The sequence below is a fragment of the Myotis nattereri genome (assembly GCF_964212035.1).
Source record: "Myotis nattereri genome assembly, chromosome: 2".
NCBI classification, from domain to species: Eukaryota; Metazoa; Chordata; class Mammalia; order Chiroptera; family Vespertilionidae; genus Myotis; species Myotis nattereri.
In genome coordinates this window covers 2,037,511-2,056,071 of record NC_138076.1, presented here as the reverse complement: position 1 = coordinate 2,056,071, position 18,561 = coordinate 2,037,511, and the positions used below count along the sequence as shown (strand labels likewise).

At 59.5% G+C, this 18,561-nt stretch overlaps 1 protein-coding gene across 2 annotated transcripts in view; it reads left to right on the top strand.

Moving 5' to 3' along the window:
* The first annotated feature begins 11,074 nt into the window (after positions 1–11,074).
* ARHGEF10 (Rho guanine nucleotide exchange factor 10) overlaps positions 11,075–18,561 on the top strand; it is a 48,761-nt gene continuing 41,274 nt past the window's right edge. For both annotated transcript variants that reach the window (XM_081085077.1, XM_081085076.1), the window contains exons 1-5: positions 11,075–11,236; positions 11,799–12,086; positions 13,115–13,178; positions 13,808–13,884; positions 16,120–16,176. In XM_081085077.1, the coding sequence (XP_080941203.1) occupies positions 11,209–11,236; positions 11,799–12,086; positions 13,115–13,178; positions 13,808–13,884; positions 16,120–16,176 (514 nt within the window). In that variant the 5' untranslated portion in view covers positions 11,075–11,208. The remainder of the gene's footprint in view (positions 11,237–11,798; positions 12,087–13,114; positions 13,179–13,807; positions 13,885–16,119; positions 16,177–18,561) is intronic.

The window sequence follows — 18,561 nt, the reverse complement described above, 5'->3', positions numbered from 1 at the left end:
GCGCGGTGCCCTCTGTTCCCACCACAGACAGTGCGGTTACCGGGGCCGCGAGCAGCCCCCCAACTTCAGCTGGTGGCCCCTGATTCGTGGGCGCAGTGCAGGGAATGGGCCAGGTCCTGGGAGCAGAACCCCGTTTTCGCGGGTCCCCTCCGCCCGGGGGGACAGGGCGATGGGGCCGAGACTCGGGGACAGCCAGGAACCTGCTGGGGACCCCTGGGCGGGGTGGGGGGTCGGGGATGGGGCCCGACCGCAGTGAAGCCGCGAGGGGTGAGCGGAGGCGTTTGCGGGGGGCAGTCACTGGTGTGTTCCTGGGGCGCCGAGCCCTCGGCATCCTGGCCTCAGGATGCAGACGCCGCACCGGTGCGCGCAGTCCCCGCAGGTAACGGCGAGCGGGCGAGGCCTGGTCCGCAGGTGCGCCGCCCGCCTGGCCGCCCTCCGGCTGCGGGAGCCTGAGTGCGGGGCGCGGAGGCTGAGCAGGTCCTGGCTTCCCCTGGGAGCCCGTGTCCCGAGCAGCCGCGGGTGCGGGGCGCTGGCTTCCGCTGGAGCAGAGGGTCTCGCTGGGTCCGCGCGCAGGGCTCCTGTCCTCTGTGGCCGAGCCCAGGTCACAGCTGCCCAGCCCGCTTCCTGCAGGGGCCGCTCACTGTCCCTCCGGGGAGGGCCGCCCGGACAGCGCTGTCACTGTCCACATGTCGAGGTCTCTCATGGGCGATAACTCTTCCTGGAAAAGGCCGGGGAGAGGGCTGCTGTGTGTTTTGCAATGCGATTGCCGCTGGCCGCTGACCGCTGGCCGCTGACCGCTGGCCGCTGCTGTGGCTTGGCCCTGGGATGGGACCCAGTGGCCATCGCCGGCCGCGGGCTGCACGGCGGCCTTGTCGTCGGGTACTGACATCAGGGTGGCTGGTCATTAAGGAAGGCGGTTTGTCTCAGGTGCCTTTTCATGATGGATTAGTGCCCCGTCCACCGGGCGGACAGTCAGGGGAGAGGTCAGACGCAGTCCTTCCAGAGCGGCTTTTTATCCGTAAAAGTTAAGGCCGACTTTCTCCGTGGACCACCTTTGTCGAGTTGCTGTTTTGAGATGCGCATTTTCCCCGGAGTTATTTCTGTGGTGAGAGGAGCCGCTGGGGGACTGTGGGCAGAGGGGCCCTGGGCGGGGTGGACGGTCCCCCTCTTGCCCGTTGCCTCACAGGCCCTCAGCTGACTCACAGCGTCGCCGGAAGGCAGGTGTGTGAGAATGCTCTAAGTGCGCTGTGCGTCTGCTGGGGCCGAGGGAAGATGCAGTGATTTCGGCCGTCCTCCTCTGAACGATTGTTTTGAAAAACATCCTCATAGCAACGTAGAGGCCCTGCTGTGCGCTGCGCTATTCTCTCCTTGCACCAGGCAGCAGAGACGCCGCCGCAATGAAACGCTCGGCTCTCTCTTGCCACGTCCGCTCCGCTCGGATCTTGCCACATCGGGCACGGGCATGTTGGGTTCAGACGTCATAGCTCCCGCAGAAGGCGGGGAGTGGAGGGGAGTAGGACACAGGGGGACGCAGGTGTGAAACGTTGGGATGGAGGAGAGCGCTCAGTTAAGCCTCCTGGAAGTGGGGTGGTGGGGGAATGAGGGGCGGGCGTCCTGGGAAGCTTGGCGAGGTCCCCCGGAGGAGGCCAGGGCTGTGTCCTGCAGGGTAAGGGCAGGGCCGGGTCCTGTCCTCGGTTATGGTCGCAGGGTGTCCTGCCTGAGAGCAGGTGAGGCGGGTGCAGAGCCGGGGAGGACCCTCTCACCTGCCCCCTCACCCCGCCACTGCCTCCTCTTCCGGACCCGGGTCAGCCTCTGCCTGGCGAAGCCTCGAAGATTGTGTTCGCTTCTCTACTTGCTTTTGTGTGAGGGTTTTCAGATGAGCAGTCGCTTCATAAAAACGACCAGGCACCCGTATCCTTCTACGGCCCGCTCCTCTTTCATCTTCGCAGGAGCGCACACCTGCACACCTGCCAGTGGAAGGGCTGCCCGCCGGCTGCCCATGGTTCATGTTTTTAGTAAACAATATTTAAAGGACTTTTTAAAATATCCAAATACTTCTTTTAGGTTTGAAGCATCCCTCTTCCATGAACCACTTCTGGTGCTAGGCATGGCTTTTTAAAGTAAAATAGTGTCCCCGCTGTCACGCTGTGCCGTGGCCGTGGTGAAAGGGGGCGTGGGGCGGCCGCACATTCGGTCATCCCGCTCAGAGCGACTCCGCTGGGACCTGAGCCTGTGCTCCCTCCCCCGGGGCTGCCCACTGGCCGCACAGTCAGCCTCAGACCCTCCACGCAGCGAGTCGCCTGGGAATTGATGCAGAAAACAGAAGGACTGACCACTCTGCCACCGGTCACCATGCAGTGAGGCCTGGGGCCTCCGGGGCACAGGCTGTGCTTTTAAAAAGTTTATTTAAATACATTTTTATTGATGTCAGAGAGGAAGGGAGAAGGAGAGAGACAGCAACATCCATGGGGAGAGAGAATCATGGATCGGCTGCCTCCTGCACACCCCGTACTGGGGATGGAGCCTGCAACCTGGGCATGTGCCCTGACCAGGAATTGAACCGTGACCTCCCGGTTCCTAGGTCGATGCTCAACTCCTGGGCCACGCTGGCTGGCCAGGCTGTGCTTCTGACGGGGCAGGAGGCTTGCGGTCTGGCCGTGGGGGCCGGACCCCCACACGTGGACGTCATTATTTTAAAGAAGCAGCGTGGACGGGCAGACTCCAAAGTCAAATGTATGCGTGAGTTTCGAGCTCTCATCTCTCGCTGGGATGGAGGAGAGCCGGCCAGACAGGAGCGTCCGCGAAGGGCGCCTGGATGGAGGCGCCATTGCAGCAGACGTTTCAGCTGTCATTTGCCTTGTGTCTCTGATGGGGACGCAGTGTGGCTTCAGCCGGGTTTGGGGGGTCAGGACACGGAGGCAGTGGCTGGAATAGGGGTGTTTATGCTCACGCGGGACTCAAGCCCATTGGAGAGGAGCCTTCCGGCTGGTTGGGTGGCTCTGTCTCTGGGGGTGCTTGGTGGGACCCCAATCCACCATCCTCTGCCTTCCTTCCGCCTGGTGTCCAAGTGGCCTGAGTGCGTAGGGCACCTGCCAAGCTGTCAGGATCCAAGTCCTGGGGGTCAGTGAGGACCTGCCGAGCTGTCAGGATCCGAGTCCTGGGGGTCAGTGAGGACCTGCCGAGCTGTAAGGATCTGAGTCCTGGGGGTCAGTGAGGACCTGCTGAGCTGTCAGGGTCGGAGCCCGGGGGGTCAGTGAGGACGTGGCCAGGGTGGGGAAGCCGCTGAGCATGTTCGGGAGGCCACAGGGCCTTGGCTTCCGGGGCTGAGCTCCGTGGAGGAATCGGTGTCCTTTCCTCTTACTCGCCCGCGGGTCTGAGCCTGGCCCCGGGCGGTGGGGCAGCGGCTGGGGGCGCGGCCGGGGAGAGGTGGGCGGCCTCACAGGAACTCTCTGCCCTCCATGGGCGATTCCAAAGGGCCTCACCAGTTCCGGGCTGGCAGCGGCGTGGGCTGTGCCCCGTGAGCGCCAGACAAGCGGCCTCCTGGTAACGAGGGGGCAGCAGCTCCAGGGCAGTGGCAGCCAGAGGCTGCGGGGACTGCAGAGCCACCCTGCCCGCGAGGAGGGACCTGACGTTGGGCCTGGGCGCGGCTGCCCCTGGCGGTGAGGTTGGGGTGTCAGTGCCTCCCCCGCGTCTATGCTTTCCCCCCTCCTCCCCGCCTGGGCTCCTGGGGACCCGCGAGGGTCGCCCTGCAGTGTGTGGCCTGGACTGTGGAGCGGCTGTGCTGGGAGCCGGGCAGGTGCCGCCCCAGCCACAGGGACCCGCTCCCGCCTTCTGATGCAGCCGCGGCCACACACCTGCTCAGACTCCGTTCTCCTGCGGCCCGTGGGCAGCGAGAGACGCAGAAAGAGAAACGGACGCCGCCTGCAGAGATCGGGTTGGGAGAGCGGCCAGCCCCGGTCTCCATCCTGGGCAACGGCTCTTCATTCAGAACCCGCAGTGGCCCTGGCTGGTGTGGCTCAGTGGATAGAGCGTCGGCCTGCGGACTGAAGGGTCCCGGGTTTGATCCTGGTCAGGGCACAGGCCCAGGTTGCAGGCTCGATCCCCAGTAGGGGGCGTGCAGGGGGCAGCCGATCCATGATTCTCTCTCATCACTGATGTTTCTCTCTCTCCCTCTCCCTTCCTCTCTGAAATCCATAAAAATATATTAAACAAGCAAACAAAATATATACCAAACCAAACCCCGCAGTGCTGGCCGAAGAGGAAGCCACATGTGTACCCGCGTGTCCCGTCTCCCCTCGGCCTGTGTCCGGAGGAAGAGGGGCGCTGGGGTGACCGCGTGGCGGTGGGGAGCCCTGGCTGCCGCTGGGCGAGGTGGGGCGGGACCCTGGATTCGCCTGGTTATTTCTGGAGGTTCCCGTCCTGTGGGCCTGCGACTGGCAGGGGGGAGCTCTCCCATAGCGGCTGTGACTGAGACCCAGCGTCCCCCCCCCCCCCCCCGTGCTGGTGCTGGGGCGCCTGTGGGCTGGGCAGCTCCCGCCTGCCCTGACGGCCTCTCTCCTCCCGCAGGGCTGCCCAGGGCCAGGGCCAGGCTCCCGGAGCCGCACAGCATGGACCCCCCGGAGCCCGAGCCGCAGCCGGAGCCGCCTGCCCCCGCTGCCGCTGCCGAAGGTAAGGCTGGGCCTCGCTGGAGGCGGGTCGAGACGGTGCGTTCTCGCTGTGGTTTCATCGCTGCGGGTTTCCTCCTTGTGGGCGTCCCTGCTGTTAGGGTTTCTGGGCTGGACCTGACTGTGGTGGGTTAACTGAGAAGGAGGGAGACCAGCGCTGCTCCCCCCCACCCCCAAACACGACACCCAACATCACCCGGGGTGTGTCCTCCTGCGGCCTCACCAAACCACAGCTCCAGGTGCCCACCCAGTGGATGCGTGAGCTCTGAGCCCCCAGGGGAGGCTGCTGCCTGAGCTCTGACACCTAAGGGGAGGCTGGGGTGGGTGGGGTGGGCGGTGAACGCATTCACCTCTGCGCAGCTGTTCCTGCCTGGGGGGGTACCTGGGAGGTGTCATACTGAGGCTTTATTTCTGGCTCCCACTTCTGTCCAGTGGGTCTGTGTGTCCGTGTTGGTGCGGGTGCCGCACTGCACGGGATGTTGGTGCCTGAGCAGCATGACCACACCGGGACCTCAGCAGGGAGCTCAGACCTGGTGAGAAGAACAGCTGGGGGAGAGGGGGGAGCCAGCCTGGGGGTGTGGCCTGTGAGGGCGTGGCCTGTGAGGGCCTGGCCTTGATCTGGGGGACAGTCCCCTGCAGCACAGGCAGTGCCACCCCAGTAGCTGCCACCCCAGTGCCACCCAGGGCCAGGAGGAGGCGGGAAGGATGTGAGCAGCCCCTTGTTGGAGGGCCCAGGGCAGCTGCCTCTTACAACACTCCTTCTTTGTTTTAAACAATAAAAGATTTAAAAACAAAATAGCCTTCATCAGAAATAAGAGAAACATGGCATCTTAGATAAAACTTTCGTATTATAATTAACTCTTGCTCTTTAGGCCTCGGGAACAAAACGTATGACTTTTATCTCTGAACTGAAAAACGCGAGTTCTTTCACTGGTCCTCGCTGTGCTGACCTGGCTGGAGCGTTCAGGCTATGAGTGGGCGAGCCGTCTGGAGGGCTGTTGACGTACGGGCGTAGGGTGGGGGTGGGTGGCCTGTCCCTGCCCTGAGTCCTGCGGCGGGCGCTCGCTGGGGGCCAGGCCAGCCCACCTGTCTCCCAGGCCTGCGTCACCAGTGCCAGAGGGGACGCTGGAACTGTGGCTGCAGGTCTGGCTGGCTCAGGCGCGTGGGCAGCTGGGCAGACTCCGGCAGATGGATGCCCACACCTTCCCTGGGCCACATCCCCTGCTCTGGGCAGCCCAGAACCCTAACGGACTCGCATCCCGTGGGATTGGAAACGTAACATTTTCACTGTGTGACTCACAGTGGGAAGCAGAAACCTCTTTGTCGCTGAAATATGCACGGGAGCGGCCGGTGTGGCTCAGCGGATGGAGCGCCGCCCCATCACCCAGAGGTCACCGTTCAGTTGCCGGTCAGGGCACATGCGGTCACCGCGCGAGGGCACAGCCTGGCGCGTGGGGTCTTCCGCCAGGACGGGTGCAGAACGGCAGCGTGCTTTCTGAGGATCTGTGGTGTGCTTCCTGCTCCGGGGGACGGACCTGGCCGGGAGGGCGCAGAGGCCGCTCCCACAGCGTCGATGCGTGTCCGTCCGTGAGCAGGGGCAGCACCGGGGCGCCCAGGCCCCTAGCGCCTCAGAGGCGCTGCGTGCGGCACCGCGGTCAAAGGAAGACCTACCTCTTCGGAGGGATTTCTTGGTTACTCTCATTCCATTCTGCGGATTGGGGTTCTGCTTGCAGTTCTGTTGGGGAAATTAGTGTTCTTGCGGGAACATGTTTGAAACCACTCATCTGCTCACCATTTATTCACTCACTCACTCACTCATTCATTCACTCACTCTCACTTGCTCACTCATTCACTCACTCTCATTCATTCACTCACTCTCACTCACTCACTCACTCGTTCACTCACTCGTTTACTCACTTGTTCACTCACTGATTCACTCACTCACTCACTCTCACTCATTCATTCACTCATTCACTCATTCGCTCATTCACTCACTTGTTCACTCACGCACTCATTCATTCATTCACTCATTCACTCACTCACTCACTCATTCAGTCACTCACTTGCTCACTCATTCACTCATTCATTCACTGACTCACTCATTCACTCACTCACTCACTCATTCATTCACTCACTCACTCACTCACTCATTCACTCACTCACTCATTCATTCACTGACTTACTCATTCACTCACTCACTCATTCATTCACTCACTCATTCATTCACTCACTCACTCACTCACTCACTCATTCTTTGCACAAGTGTCTGGGGAGTGAGCAGTTGGCAGGCCAGTCTCACCCGAGAGTTGCGTGGCACATGGCGAACAGGGCACCCGTCCTCAGCAGCTCCTGCCTCTCCCTGTGTGACCTACTGAGGCGCTGCCTCCTGTTTTGTGGGGAGGGGAGGGGAAGGGGGAGAGGGGGGCAGGGAAGGGGCTGAGAGTCACCACGTAGACCTGAGGACACTCGGCACAACCACTGTCCCCTTCATGGGGGAGCGTGCGTTTTAGGGCCCGAAGTTCACGCTTTGCTTCGTTCCTTCCCAAGTGTTTAGGAGCTTGTTTTGTGCCTCATCTTTCAAAGCTCTGTTCTTCTTAGAAACAGTTTCCTGGAAGTCACTTGTGGGGGTGACCTAATCGTTAAGGCTCAGCAGCGTGAGCTGTAACTTCGGGAGGCGAGTTCCGACAGAAGGAGCCATGTGTGTCTCAGAGTCAGGCCCATGTCTGAGCCTGTGCCCGGCCGCCCTCAGAACAGGGCTCTTTTCTGTCGCCGCGCCAGGGTGCTGGTTGGCATCGTTCCCGAAACTGTGCGGCAACATGAACTTAGATGGTGACGATGGATCTGGGAGGTGCCCTGGACACGTCTGTGCTTCCCCCCAGGAGACGGATGGCTCTTGCGCTCCTTCACCAGCTTATTCAGTGAATAAGGTGACGCCTTAGTGCCGGAGCCCAACACGCTTCCCCACGGCACGCTCTGCTCCTGCGTGGGGACTCGGGGCTGGGCACGTGCGCGAGTCGGCGACTGCGTGGGGGCAGGGCCCTCGCCGGGCTTGTTTCTTACAGGCTCGGCTGGGACTCGAGGTCATGGAACAGACTTGCTCTTGCAGCTTCTGGGGAGCGGGTGGCTTTGTGTTTTAGTTAAACATGAGCATCTCCACGAAGAGGAGACGGACAAGCGGACACGTGTGCTTGTTGTGGAAACTTCGAGAAATGCAGAAAAACAGAGAAAATGCCGATTACAGTCTCCCTCGGTTCTCGAGCGTCTCCCATCTCAGCCAGTTCGCCTCTCAGCCTGACGCCCCTTCCTGCTGACACCGTGTGATCGGTCACGCGTCCCTCGGGCGGCAAAGGAGAGATGCACGAGTGGAGTCAGTTCTCCACCAAACCTCACGTGGTTAATGTCCCAGGAACGTGTGCTGTGAACATTTTCATGTTGTTTGGCTTTTGTTTCTTCTTATTAACGAGTGGCTCGGTGCACAAAAATTTGAGAGTGAGGGAGAGTGGAGGAGAGAGGGAAACATCGATGTGAGAGAAACACATGGATTGGTTGCCTCTTGCTCGAGCTCTGACCAGGACTCCGGCTTGGGCCAGGAAGGAGCCTGGAACCAAGGTACGTGCCCTTGACTGGAATCGAATCCGGGACCCTTTGGTCTGCAGGCCGACGCTCTAGCCACTGAGCCACACCGACTAGGGCTCTCCTGTCCTTTCTGTTTTTAAAGTGTTAATTTGTCGATTAAACAGTACAGGAGACATGTGCTGGAAACAAGGAAGGTGAAAACGGGGGGTCACGTGGGGGTCTGGAACGGATTAATTCAATTACCAGGATTTCTAACGGGGGCAGTGATTCGGTTTTCCAACAGCCTTCTGGAACGAGTTGAGGTGGAGAGCCGAGGTTCCGCCGTGTCTGCAGCATGCAGAGGCGGCCGCCGTGACAGTCGCACTTCAGGCTGCGTGCGCGGAGGGCGGCGTCTTCTCTGGTGGAGAAGCGTCCATAGCACAGCGCTGACCATCTCCCCACGGGGCCCCGCTTAGCGGGGTCAGGGGCCACGTCACCACCACCCCCAGAGCGCTCTCATCTTCCCACCCTGACACGCCGTCCCACTCACCACTCACTCCCCCGCCCCCAGCACCACCCCCCTCCTGTCTCTGAACCGACGGCTCCAGGGACCCCTGAGTGGGATCTCGGTGTCGGTCCTCTGCGCTGCCCTCTCGCTGGGCAGTGGCCTCAGGCCCCTCGCGTGGCCTCAGGCCCCTCACGTGGCCGCAGGTGGCAGGGTCTCCTCCGCTGCAGGACCGAGGACGCTCCGTGGGCGATGGGCTCGTTCTTATCCGCTGAACCGCCCCGGACTCGCGGGTGCACCCCCCCTCAGCGTCCTGTGAGCGCAGTGCACGCGAGGCGGTCTGAGCCCTGGCTTTCAGCAGGGGGACCGCAGGCCCACGGGTGATTACGTGTCATCACCAGACTGGTTTCCATGGCGGGCACCCCGGCCCCAGCCCCCACACCCTCCCCGCATCCGTTATCTCCTAGTAAATGAGTGAAGAGACACGTTTAAACACTATGTTCACTGAACTTGTGAGGAGCGCCTCTCCATGTTACTGAGAGCTCCTCATCGTTCCACAGCGTCTCATTGCACAAGTGGGTCCTCATCTGAAAAATGATCTTTCGTTATAAGACACCTCGGTTGTTTCTTCAAAACTATCCTGCTGCCGAACCGTTTGGCTCGGTGGATAGAGCGTCGGCCTCCGGACTCAAGGGTCCCGGGTTCGATTCCGGTCAAGGGCATGTACCTTGGTTGCGGGCACATCCCCAGTGGGGGGTGTGCAGGACGCAGCTGATTGATCTCTCTCATCGATGTTTCTACCTCTCCATCCCTCTTCCTTCTTCTCTGTAAAAATCAGTAAAACGTATTTGAAAAACAAAAGCCAAAAAGCTGTCCTGCCACTCCAGTCCTGAAAGATCCCCGATAGTTTCCGGGGGATAAGTGCTGAGCGACGGGGCACGGAGGAAGGACGGACACGGTGCAGGGCTGGCGGCGCCGTGGGAAGGCCGCGCGTACACGCTTATCGGGACAGCGTGTTAAACAGACTTTCCTGAAGCCTTTTCTGGGTCCCACTTCACTATTGGTCATTGTTCCAAACCATGGAAAAGCTAGGGGAACGTGCTCTCGACTGTCCCTCGGGCCCTGTGTGCCACGGACAGGTGGCGGTGGCCGCCCTGGGTCCCCGCGGCCCCCTCCCGACGGCAGGGAAGGGGCAGCAGGGCAGGGGCAGCAGGGAAGGGGCGGGACTCTGGACCTCTCTCCTCATTCCCTGGAGAAAGGAAGTGTCTGCTTCCTCCCGGAGACCGGCTAGGATGTGCCCCTCCTTCCCCAGCTGCAGCGGCAGGAAGCGCCTCCTGGGGGGTTTCTCTTGTTGCTGTTTGTTTTTTATATATTTACTGACTTCAGAGAGAGGACGGGGAGAGAGGGAGAGAGAGGGAGAGAGAAACATCCGTGATGAGAGAATCACTGATCGGCTGCCTCCTGCACGCCCCCTACTGGGGATCAAGCCTGCAACCCGGGCCTGTGCACTGACCAGGAATCGAACCCATGACCTCCTGGTTCCTAGGTCGGTGCTCAACCACTGAGCCACACCGGCTGGGCTGGAAGTTTTTACCTTTTGATCCCTTCACACATTTCTTTTTAAAGAACATATTTATAAATTTAATCTTGTAAGTATTTTTATATGTAACATACACAAAACACAGGTCAACATAAAGGCTTGCAATGCCATTTTACACCCTTTTAGTTCCAGGTATGCTTTTCCCTGCAAAGTTTTAAAGAGAGCCCCGCTCTGTGATTTGGGATTGCGGCCACCTAGTCCGCAGGACCCGTGGTTTGTGCTGTAAAAGCCGCACGTCCGCAGGCCTTTGCCCTCCCAGTCTCCCAGCCTCCCGGCCTCTCAACCTCCTGGCCTCCCGGCCTCCCGGCCTCCCTGCCTCCCGGCCTCCCAGCCTCCCGGCCTCCCAGCTTCCTGGCCTCCCGGAAGAGCAGCCTAGGACAGAGCTGCCGGGGGTGACGAAGCTCGCAGCCCAGGTTCCGCCCGAGGATCCTTGTGTCCCAGGAATGGGAACCAGGGACTTAACACCCCCCCCCCCCGGCCCATCACCCACTGGGCTGGGAGCTTCCCTGGCTCTCTGGCCGTGGGGGAAGGTCTCCGATGAGGAAAGTGCTCTCCTGCCCTTTCTTTCCCACGGTGAGTTGTGGGCCCATGAGGAAGTCAGAGCGCCGACCCCCACGCCCACCCCGAAGGTCTCCCCCAGCACAGGGGCGGCCGGCACCTCGCCGCCCAGCCGTCTCTGTCCGGAACGTGGAAGTGGTTTTGCTGGTGATACCTGTTAACACTGTCATTTCTGTTAAACTGTAGGAAATGAGGTAAAATACGATCCGAACAATAACGAGGAGGAGGAGGAGGAGGAGGAGGAGGGAGAACAGTTCGATTTTGACAGCGGAGATGAGGTTCCAGAAGCGGACAGAGGAGCCCCGGGCGCCCCTGAGGCCGGGCACATGGGAGCCGCCGCCCCCACCAGCTCAGGTGAGTGCCGGGCGCCTGCGGACCCAGGCCGCCACCCCCCCTCCCCGCAGGAAGGGCCGCTGGGCGGGCGGGGTCCCGAGGGAGGTGTGCAGGTCCGTGACGTGGGAGCTGGAAGGCCTGCATGGAAACGGCCGTGTGTCTCCGAACTTGCGCTGCTTCCAGGGTGTCCGTCTCGCCGTGTGCCCCCTTGTACACGTTGGAGGCCAGGGACTCCTGGGCTAGTAAGAGCGGCCTCATCCGTGTGCCGCTGCCGACCTGGAAGGCGCTTTAAGTTTAAGCGGTGCTGCTGGGGCAGGTCTGATGCAGGACTTTCCATGTTGGTGCCAGGAGGGCCTGGCTGCCTTACTCGCTGCCCACGGACGGTCGGGCCAGCCTTGCGTTTCCTTGTCTGTAGCAGAAGCTCTCACCAGGCCACGGGCCCTCCTGCCCCAGATTCACCCTCCCGAGGTCGGGTGCGCCCTGCACGCCGTGGCCCAGGGAGGGACCCTCCAGGAGCCCTGGCGCTGGTGGGGGGGGGCACTGCTGCCCGAGCGCGTGGGCCTGACGCTGGGTTTGCCTCCAGGAGGGGCAGACGGAACAGGGACCGACAAGGGCGCGCCGGTGGAACCAACTAAGCTTGGGGTCCCAGCGAGAGTGAACCCCTACTCCATCATCGACATCACGCCCTTCCAGGAAGAGCAGCCTGCGCCCCCAGACCCCGAGGCCCAGGAGGAGGGCGTGAGCCTGCACGTGCCCAGCGGGTACTCGGTGCCCGTGCCCTGCGGCTACGCCGTGCCCTCCAACCTGCCCGCGCTCCTGCCCGCCTACTCCAGCCCCGTCATCGTGCGCTCCGTGTCCCTGGACGAGGAAGGTGGGCCCTTTCCCTGCACTGTCCTCCCCGTGCCAGATGGACTTCGTGTGCACATGAGTGTGTGTGTGCAAGCACGGAGGTGTGGCTGTGTGAGTGTGCCGAGTGTGTACATATGTGGAAATGTGTGTGCACAAGTGTGTGTGTGGGAATGCGTGTGTAGATTAGTGTGTGCATGGGAATGTGTGCACAGGAGTGTATGTGTGCATGAGTGTGTATAAGTGTGTGTGTGCATGCATATATGTGTGGTTGTGTGTGAATGTGTGTGTGCATGACTGTATATGGTGTGTGGGAATGTGTGTGCATGAGAGTTTATATGTGTGTGCATGCACACGTGTGCATGCACATATGTGTGGCTGTGTATGTGTGAGTGTGTGTGCATGTGTGAGAGCAGGGAAAGTGTGGTTGTTGTCCACTATCACCAACTTAACACGCTGTGGACCAGTGGTTTCATTGCTAGCTTTACCCAGTGGCCAGGTAAGTTTCTATTGAACGAGTACAAAAATCGTTTTACATAAATGTTAAAGGCAGGCTTTAAAATTAAGTACCCATTGCATTTTGAAGTTATTTATTACGTGTTCTTACAAGCTACTATCTCTTTAAAGTATGATCTTTGTAAAACGCTGTGTGATATGAAGCGAGAATTCTCGTGACCCGTCCGCTATGTGTGAAGCACTGCGACCTTGAACATCTCCTGAGGTCGCATGTAGACACACTCACATAGACCCCAGCTGTCATTTCCCGTGGAAACGGAGGGAGTCCGGTGTTCCCTCTGCACTCCGACCTGACTTGTTGGGTGTCGTTGTATTTCTGGCTGTTCCATACGACCCTGGGCCATCGCTCCGTATTGTAACCCCACGTGGAGACATTTTATCTGAAACCCAAACCACCTCGAATCCATCACTTAACCATCGTTATGCTACGATCAGCCGATCGGTGATCAGAAACAAAGTAGGAAATCGTTTTAAGGATGAAAATCAACTTGCATTTTTATCATCCTCGAGCAACACGCGTGTTTTCTTTCTTGGCAGAGACCCCCGAAGCAGCGGAAGACGGCCAGGGCAACTCTCCGAGTTCTGAGGACCCAGCAAACAGGTACCCGTGTGGCTTTCCCGGGGAGTCTGAGCCGACCGGTCCCTGAAGCCGAGTGCAGAGGGCCCCCGTGGCTCCCCACTCTGCCCGTCAGACTCTGCCCTCTGTCCAGGGCCCCCAAGCGGGTCCCCCTGAACTCAGGGCCGCAAGACGCTAGTGTTACTCCGTGTGGAGGACGAGCGATGAGGCCGCAGCCAAACGGAATGAGCCGTGCAGGCCCCAGTCTCCCTTGGGAGACGCCCCGTGTGCCTCAGTTTCCCAAAGGCTCTTAGGCCCTTCGATGGAAAGAAAAAGATGCTTAACTCTGTTTAAGCCAGATTTCCCCCGAATCCTGCCCGCTGGTCTCATTACCGGCCTTTCTTCACACCACTTGCCTTTGCACGTGCAGTTCCATCTGCTTGGTGTGCCCCGGAGAACCCCCTCCCCGGCAGACTCCTGTCACCCCGCAATGCTGGGCGCTCAGCGGTGGCAGAGCACCCGGTCATGAGCAGCTGTGAGTGAGAATCAGTGGGAGGGCCGCGGTCCCGTCTGGGGAATGTGCCCCTGGCGCGCGTGGTGGCACCTGTGTACTTCGGGGACACGCGGCAGCGGGAAGGATGGTCCGTGGTGACGTACCGTTTGCTTTTCTGCAGTGAGGACCGGGCCCGAGCCGAGGACAGCCCCCTGGCCCGCTGGGTGGCAGACCCCGCCAACACCGCCTGGATGGACAGTAAGCTGCCCGCCCGCCAGGGCTGCTTGCGCCCCACGTCCTCTCCACGCCCAGCGCCGGTGCCAGGCTAGCCCGTTAGCCTCATGCCCTGCGTCGGGGCTAAAGGTTATGACACCCGTCACTTGCCTCCCGTCAGTCACTGGGATCTCTGCCTCCCAGCATGGCGCCCCCTGGTGTTTGCGAAATGGCTGTGGGTTCTGGACAGAGGTGCTGCCCACAGGCCCCAGGCCCCAGCCAGCAGCCTCCACCAAGACACTGAAACGGCTGCTTCCCGCCAGCCAGTGCCTCTCCCTGGGTGGGGGGTGGGGGGTGCAGCCACCACGGACCCAGGCCTGGCCACGTGTGGTTAGAGAGGCAGCTGCTTCAGCTGGATTTACTTGTTGTTTTTGTTACTCCTCACCCGAGGATATTTTTCCATTGATTTTCAGAGAGAGTGGAAGAGAGGGAGAGACAGACAGAAACATCGATGTGAGAGAGACACATCGATTGGTTGCCTCCTGCACGCGCCTTGCCCAGGGCCTGGGCCAGGGAGAAGCCTGCAACCGAGGTACATGCCCTTGATCGGAATCGAACCCGGGACCCTTTGGTCCACAGGCCGCTGCTCTATCCACTGAGCCAACCTGGCCAGGGCGATTTACTTGTTTTTTAATTTTTAAAGGAAAAGTGAAGATTGCTTTCCCAGTCGCCTCCTTTTCCCCGCTGATAGCTGTGTGATCGTTTCTATGACCGACTCGCAGCCATCGTAGCCGCCTCCCAATTATGAAATCCCCCTGGAGGGTTCGCCCTGGCTTGATTAGGACATTGTAGTAACTAAGAGCTCAGCGTCATTAGCTGATCCCGCTGGGGGGAGGGGTGGGTAGATCAGGATCGTCACGGGATGCTCTGTAGTGATTTCATTTCCAAAGGAAATGAGTGCCCCCTTTGGCACCTCCCCCCCCCCCGCCCCCGTGCGTCTGCTCCAGATGACAGTGGGGATGGCTGTATGTGAAAGGGGCTCCGTAGGCTGCAGCCCCTGGGGCCTGGCGGGAGCAGACACTCACGGGGTTGGAGGCGGTAAATATTGGGGCTGTTCCGGAATTTGCCCCCTGCCCCCTGCCCCCCAACCCCGCAGGTGGGTGGTCGCAGTGGCTCCAGGTCAGGGACTGACCTGGGACTTGCCTCCTTTTCTTCCTGTGTTGCTTTGTCACCTGGACCTTGTGGTTTCCACGTGGGAGGCAGTGACGTTGGCGAAGTCCACGTCAGCACAGAGCCCTTTCCGACAGCCAGATGACTCTCACACGTCGTTCGTCCTCCACGACGCGCTACCTCGGACCCTCTACCGCGCACACGCGGGGTTTGCCCACGGAGCTCCTCCCACGTAATTTAAGGAAACGAATGCTCCACATGAAGCTGCTTGAGAAATCCTGTCCTCAAAGCCCAACATGTTCATGAACTAATCCTCACCGAGGACATTGTTCCCATTGATTTTTAGAGAGAGTAGGAGGGAGGGAGAGAGAGAGAAAACCACACCCAAAAACATGGTGAGGGAGACGCATCGATTGGTTGCCTCCCGCTCGTGCCCTGACCCGGGCCAGGGGTCGGAGCTACAACCCGAGTACGTGCCCTTGACCAGGAATCCAACCCTTGACCCTTTGATTTGCAGGCCGAGCTCTAGCCACTGACACAGCGGCCAGGGCTTGAGAGCTCACCATTTCTCCCCCGCCTGGGGCTGTCCTTCGCATCCAGGGCACACGCGTTGCCTCGTTGGCTCATGTGAAGTTTCCCACTTTGCCCCACGGCACTGGGCGGTCCCTTGTTTCTGACACGAATGCCACCTCAAGTTTCTGTGTCAGGACACATCACCCTCATAAACGTCATGCTTATCAAAGGGCCACGGGGAGACGTGCCGTCGAACATAGAATAGTGGGGGGGGGGTTGGCCTGGAGACACAGAACTCCCTGGGGAGACTTCCCAGCCGGTCCATTGGGAGCAAGCATGTCACACTCGCCGCCCACGGGCCGCCTGCCTCGTTTATCTGGCCCGTGCTAGCCTTAGAGTCTGACACGCTTGCTTTAGAAGGGTTTCCTTCAATCCCAAGACAACGCCCTGCGCTCACCGTAGTGCTCACGCTTGGCAGGTGCCGCGTGACCGCACCGACGGCTGCCGGCGGCTCGCTCCCTGGAGGCGGCGGCCTGTCCCCGGACGTGCGCGCGGCTGGTCCGGCTCGGTTTTCACCGGTCCCTCCTCTCCTTCCAGACCCAGAGGAAGCCATTTACGACGACGTGCCGAGGGAGGAGTCGGACTCCGAACCAGGTGGGGCTCCGTCTGGTGCTGAGTGTTGGGAGACTGTGGGCCGTCTTTCCCTGTGCGTGCAGACGCCCCCTGTGCACACTCCTCTGCGTGCGCCTGTGTGTGTCACGTCCGAGATCCCTGGGTCTCTGAGTGTCTCGCTGGGCCGTGTGGTGGGCGCACCTGTGTGTGTTCACATCACAGCACTTCATCGAGGGACGGTATCTTTTTTATTGATTTCAGAGAGGAAGGGAGAGGGAGGGAGAAAGAAACTCAATGATGAGAGAGAAGCATTGATTGGCTGCCGCCTGCACGCCCCAACCTGGGGATCAAGCCTGCCACCCGGGCATGTGCCCCTGACTGGAATAGAACCTGGGAACATTCAGTCTGCAGGCCGACGCTCTATCCACTACTGAGCCAAACTGGCTGGGACTAGACTGCAGTGGTTCTCAACCTTCTGGCCCTTTAAATACAGTTCCTCATGTTGTGACCTGCCAGGAGGCGGTCCATGATTGCTGTTTCAAGGGACCTGGCATGTATGGCATACTGTTCTTAATATGTTTGCTCACCTTCTTGGCACTATGTGTTTTAACCAAGGTCTCTGAGAAAGGTTGTTTCCCCAGGTAGGGATTTTCCCCTGAAGTTAGGGAGGGAACAAAACCTCTTAACTAAGTGCCAGGCGGGTAATTAATCACTTTAACTATGAACAATCATGCTTAAGCTACATAATCTTTACTCCCTGGAATGGAGATAAGAAACGCCCTAACCTTTGGAATAGAGATTGATAGGATTGAATCAACTGGTATAAATACAGATGTAACAAGACAGCAAGAGACAGAGAGAGAGACAGAACCTAGGCTCAGAACCTACACAGAACGTTCTCTAGAGACAGAAGAACTTCGCTGGAGAGAACATGGCAAAAGAGCCTGGACAGAAACTGGCCTCAGAACCTAGAGACAGAACCTAGCGAGAGAACATGGCAAAAGATCCTGGACTGAACCTGAGTACAGAAATTGGCAAGAGAACCTGACTAGAACCTGGTGACTGAACCTGGCTGGAGAACCTGGACAGAACCTGGCTGGAGAACCTAGCGAGGGAACATGGCTACAGAGCCTGGCTGGAGAACCTGGAGAACCTAGCAAGAAAACATGGACACAGAACCTAGCTGGAGATCCTAGCCAGAACTTGGCTGGAGATCCAGACCAGAACTTGGCTGGAGATCCTGGCTAGAGATCCTGGCTAGGCTGCTGATCAACTGAACACTGTCTCCGTGTGATTCCTTCTTCGCTGACTCCGTCCACACCTTTGGGGACCCCTGGACCTGCTGGGGTCAGACCCCAGCAACCTCAGAACCTAGAGACAGAACCTAGCAAGGGAACATGGCTACAGAACCTGGCTGGAGAACCTAGCAAGAGACCATGGACACAGAACCTGGCTGGAGAACCTAGCAAGAGAACATGGACACAGAACCTGGCTGGAGATCCTAAGCAGAACCTCTCTGGAGATCCAGACCAGAACTTGGCTGGAGATCCTGGCTGGAGATCCTGGCTAGGTTGCTGATCAACTGAACACTGCCTCCGTGTCATTCCTTCTTCGCCGACTCCGTCCACACCTTTGGGGACCCCTGGACCTGCTGGGGTTGGACCCCGGCAGTGACCCAACCATAAAATTATTTATGTTGCTACTTCATAACTGTCATGTTGCTACTGTTATGAATCATAATGTAAATATCTGATATGCAGTATTGTCTTAGGGGACCCCTGTGAAAGGGTCGTTCGACCGCCAAAGGGGCCGCGACCCACAGGTTGAGAACCGCTGGACTAGAGGGTGTTATCTTAATTATCCTAAAGAAGCAGAAAGAATTGAAATAATGAAAGTATGAATGAGAAGTTCAGAAACATGTAGGTGAGATGCACCAGCACACGTCTAATAAATGAGAAAATAGAAGAAAAGACAGACGATCTAGAAATAAAGGAAGACACAAGTTCCCAGATGGCAGAACTGCGGCTTCGGAGTGGGCCGTGCATTAGCCAGGCCACACCCGGGCCTGTGCAGGTGACACTCCGGCACCGCATCCCGGCGAGCCCCGACAGGACACACCTGGGCCTGTGCAGGTGACACTCCGGCACCGTGTCCTGGCGAGCCCCGACAGGACACACCTGGGCCTGTGCAGGTGACACTCCAGCACCGTGTCCTCGCGAGCCCTGACAGGACACACCTGGGCCTGTGCAGGTGACACTCTGGCACCGTGTCCTCGCGAGCCCTGACAGGACACACCTGGGCCTGTGCAGGTGACACTCCGGCACCGTGTCCCAGCGAGCCCCTGAGAGGACACACCTGGGCCTGTGCAGGTGACACTCCGGCACCACATCCCAGCGAGCCCCTGACAGGACACACCTGGGCCTGTGC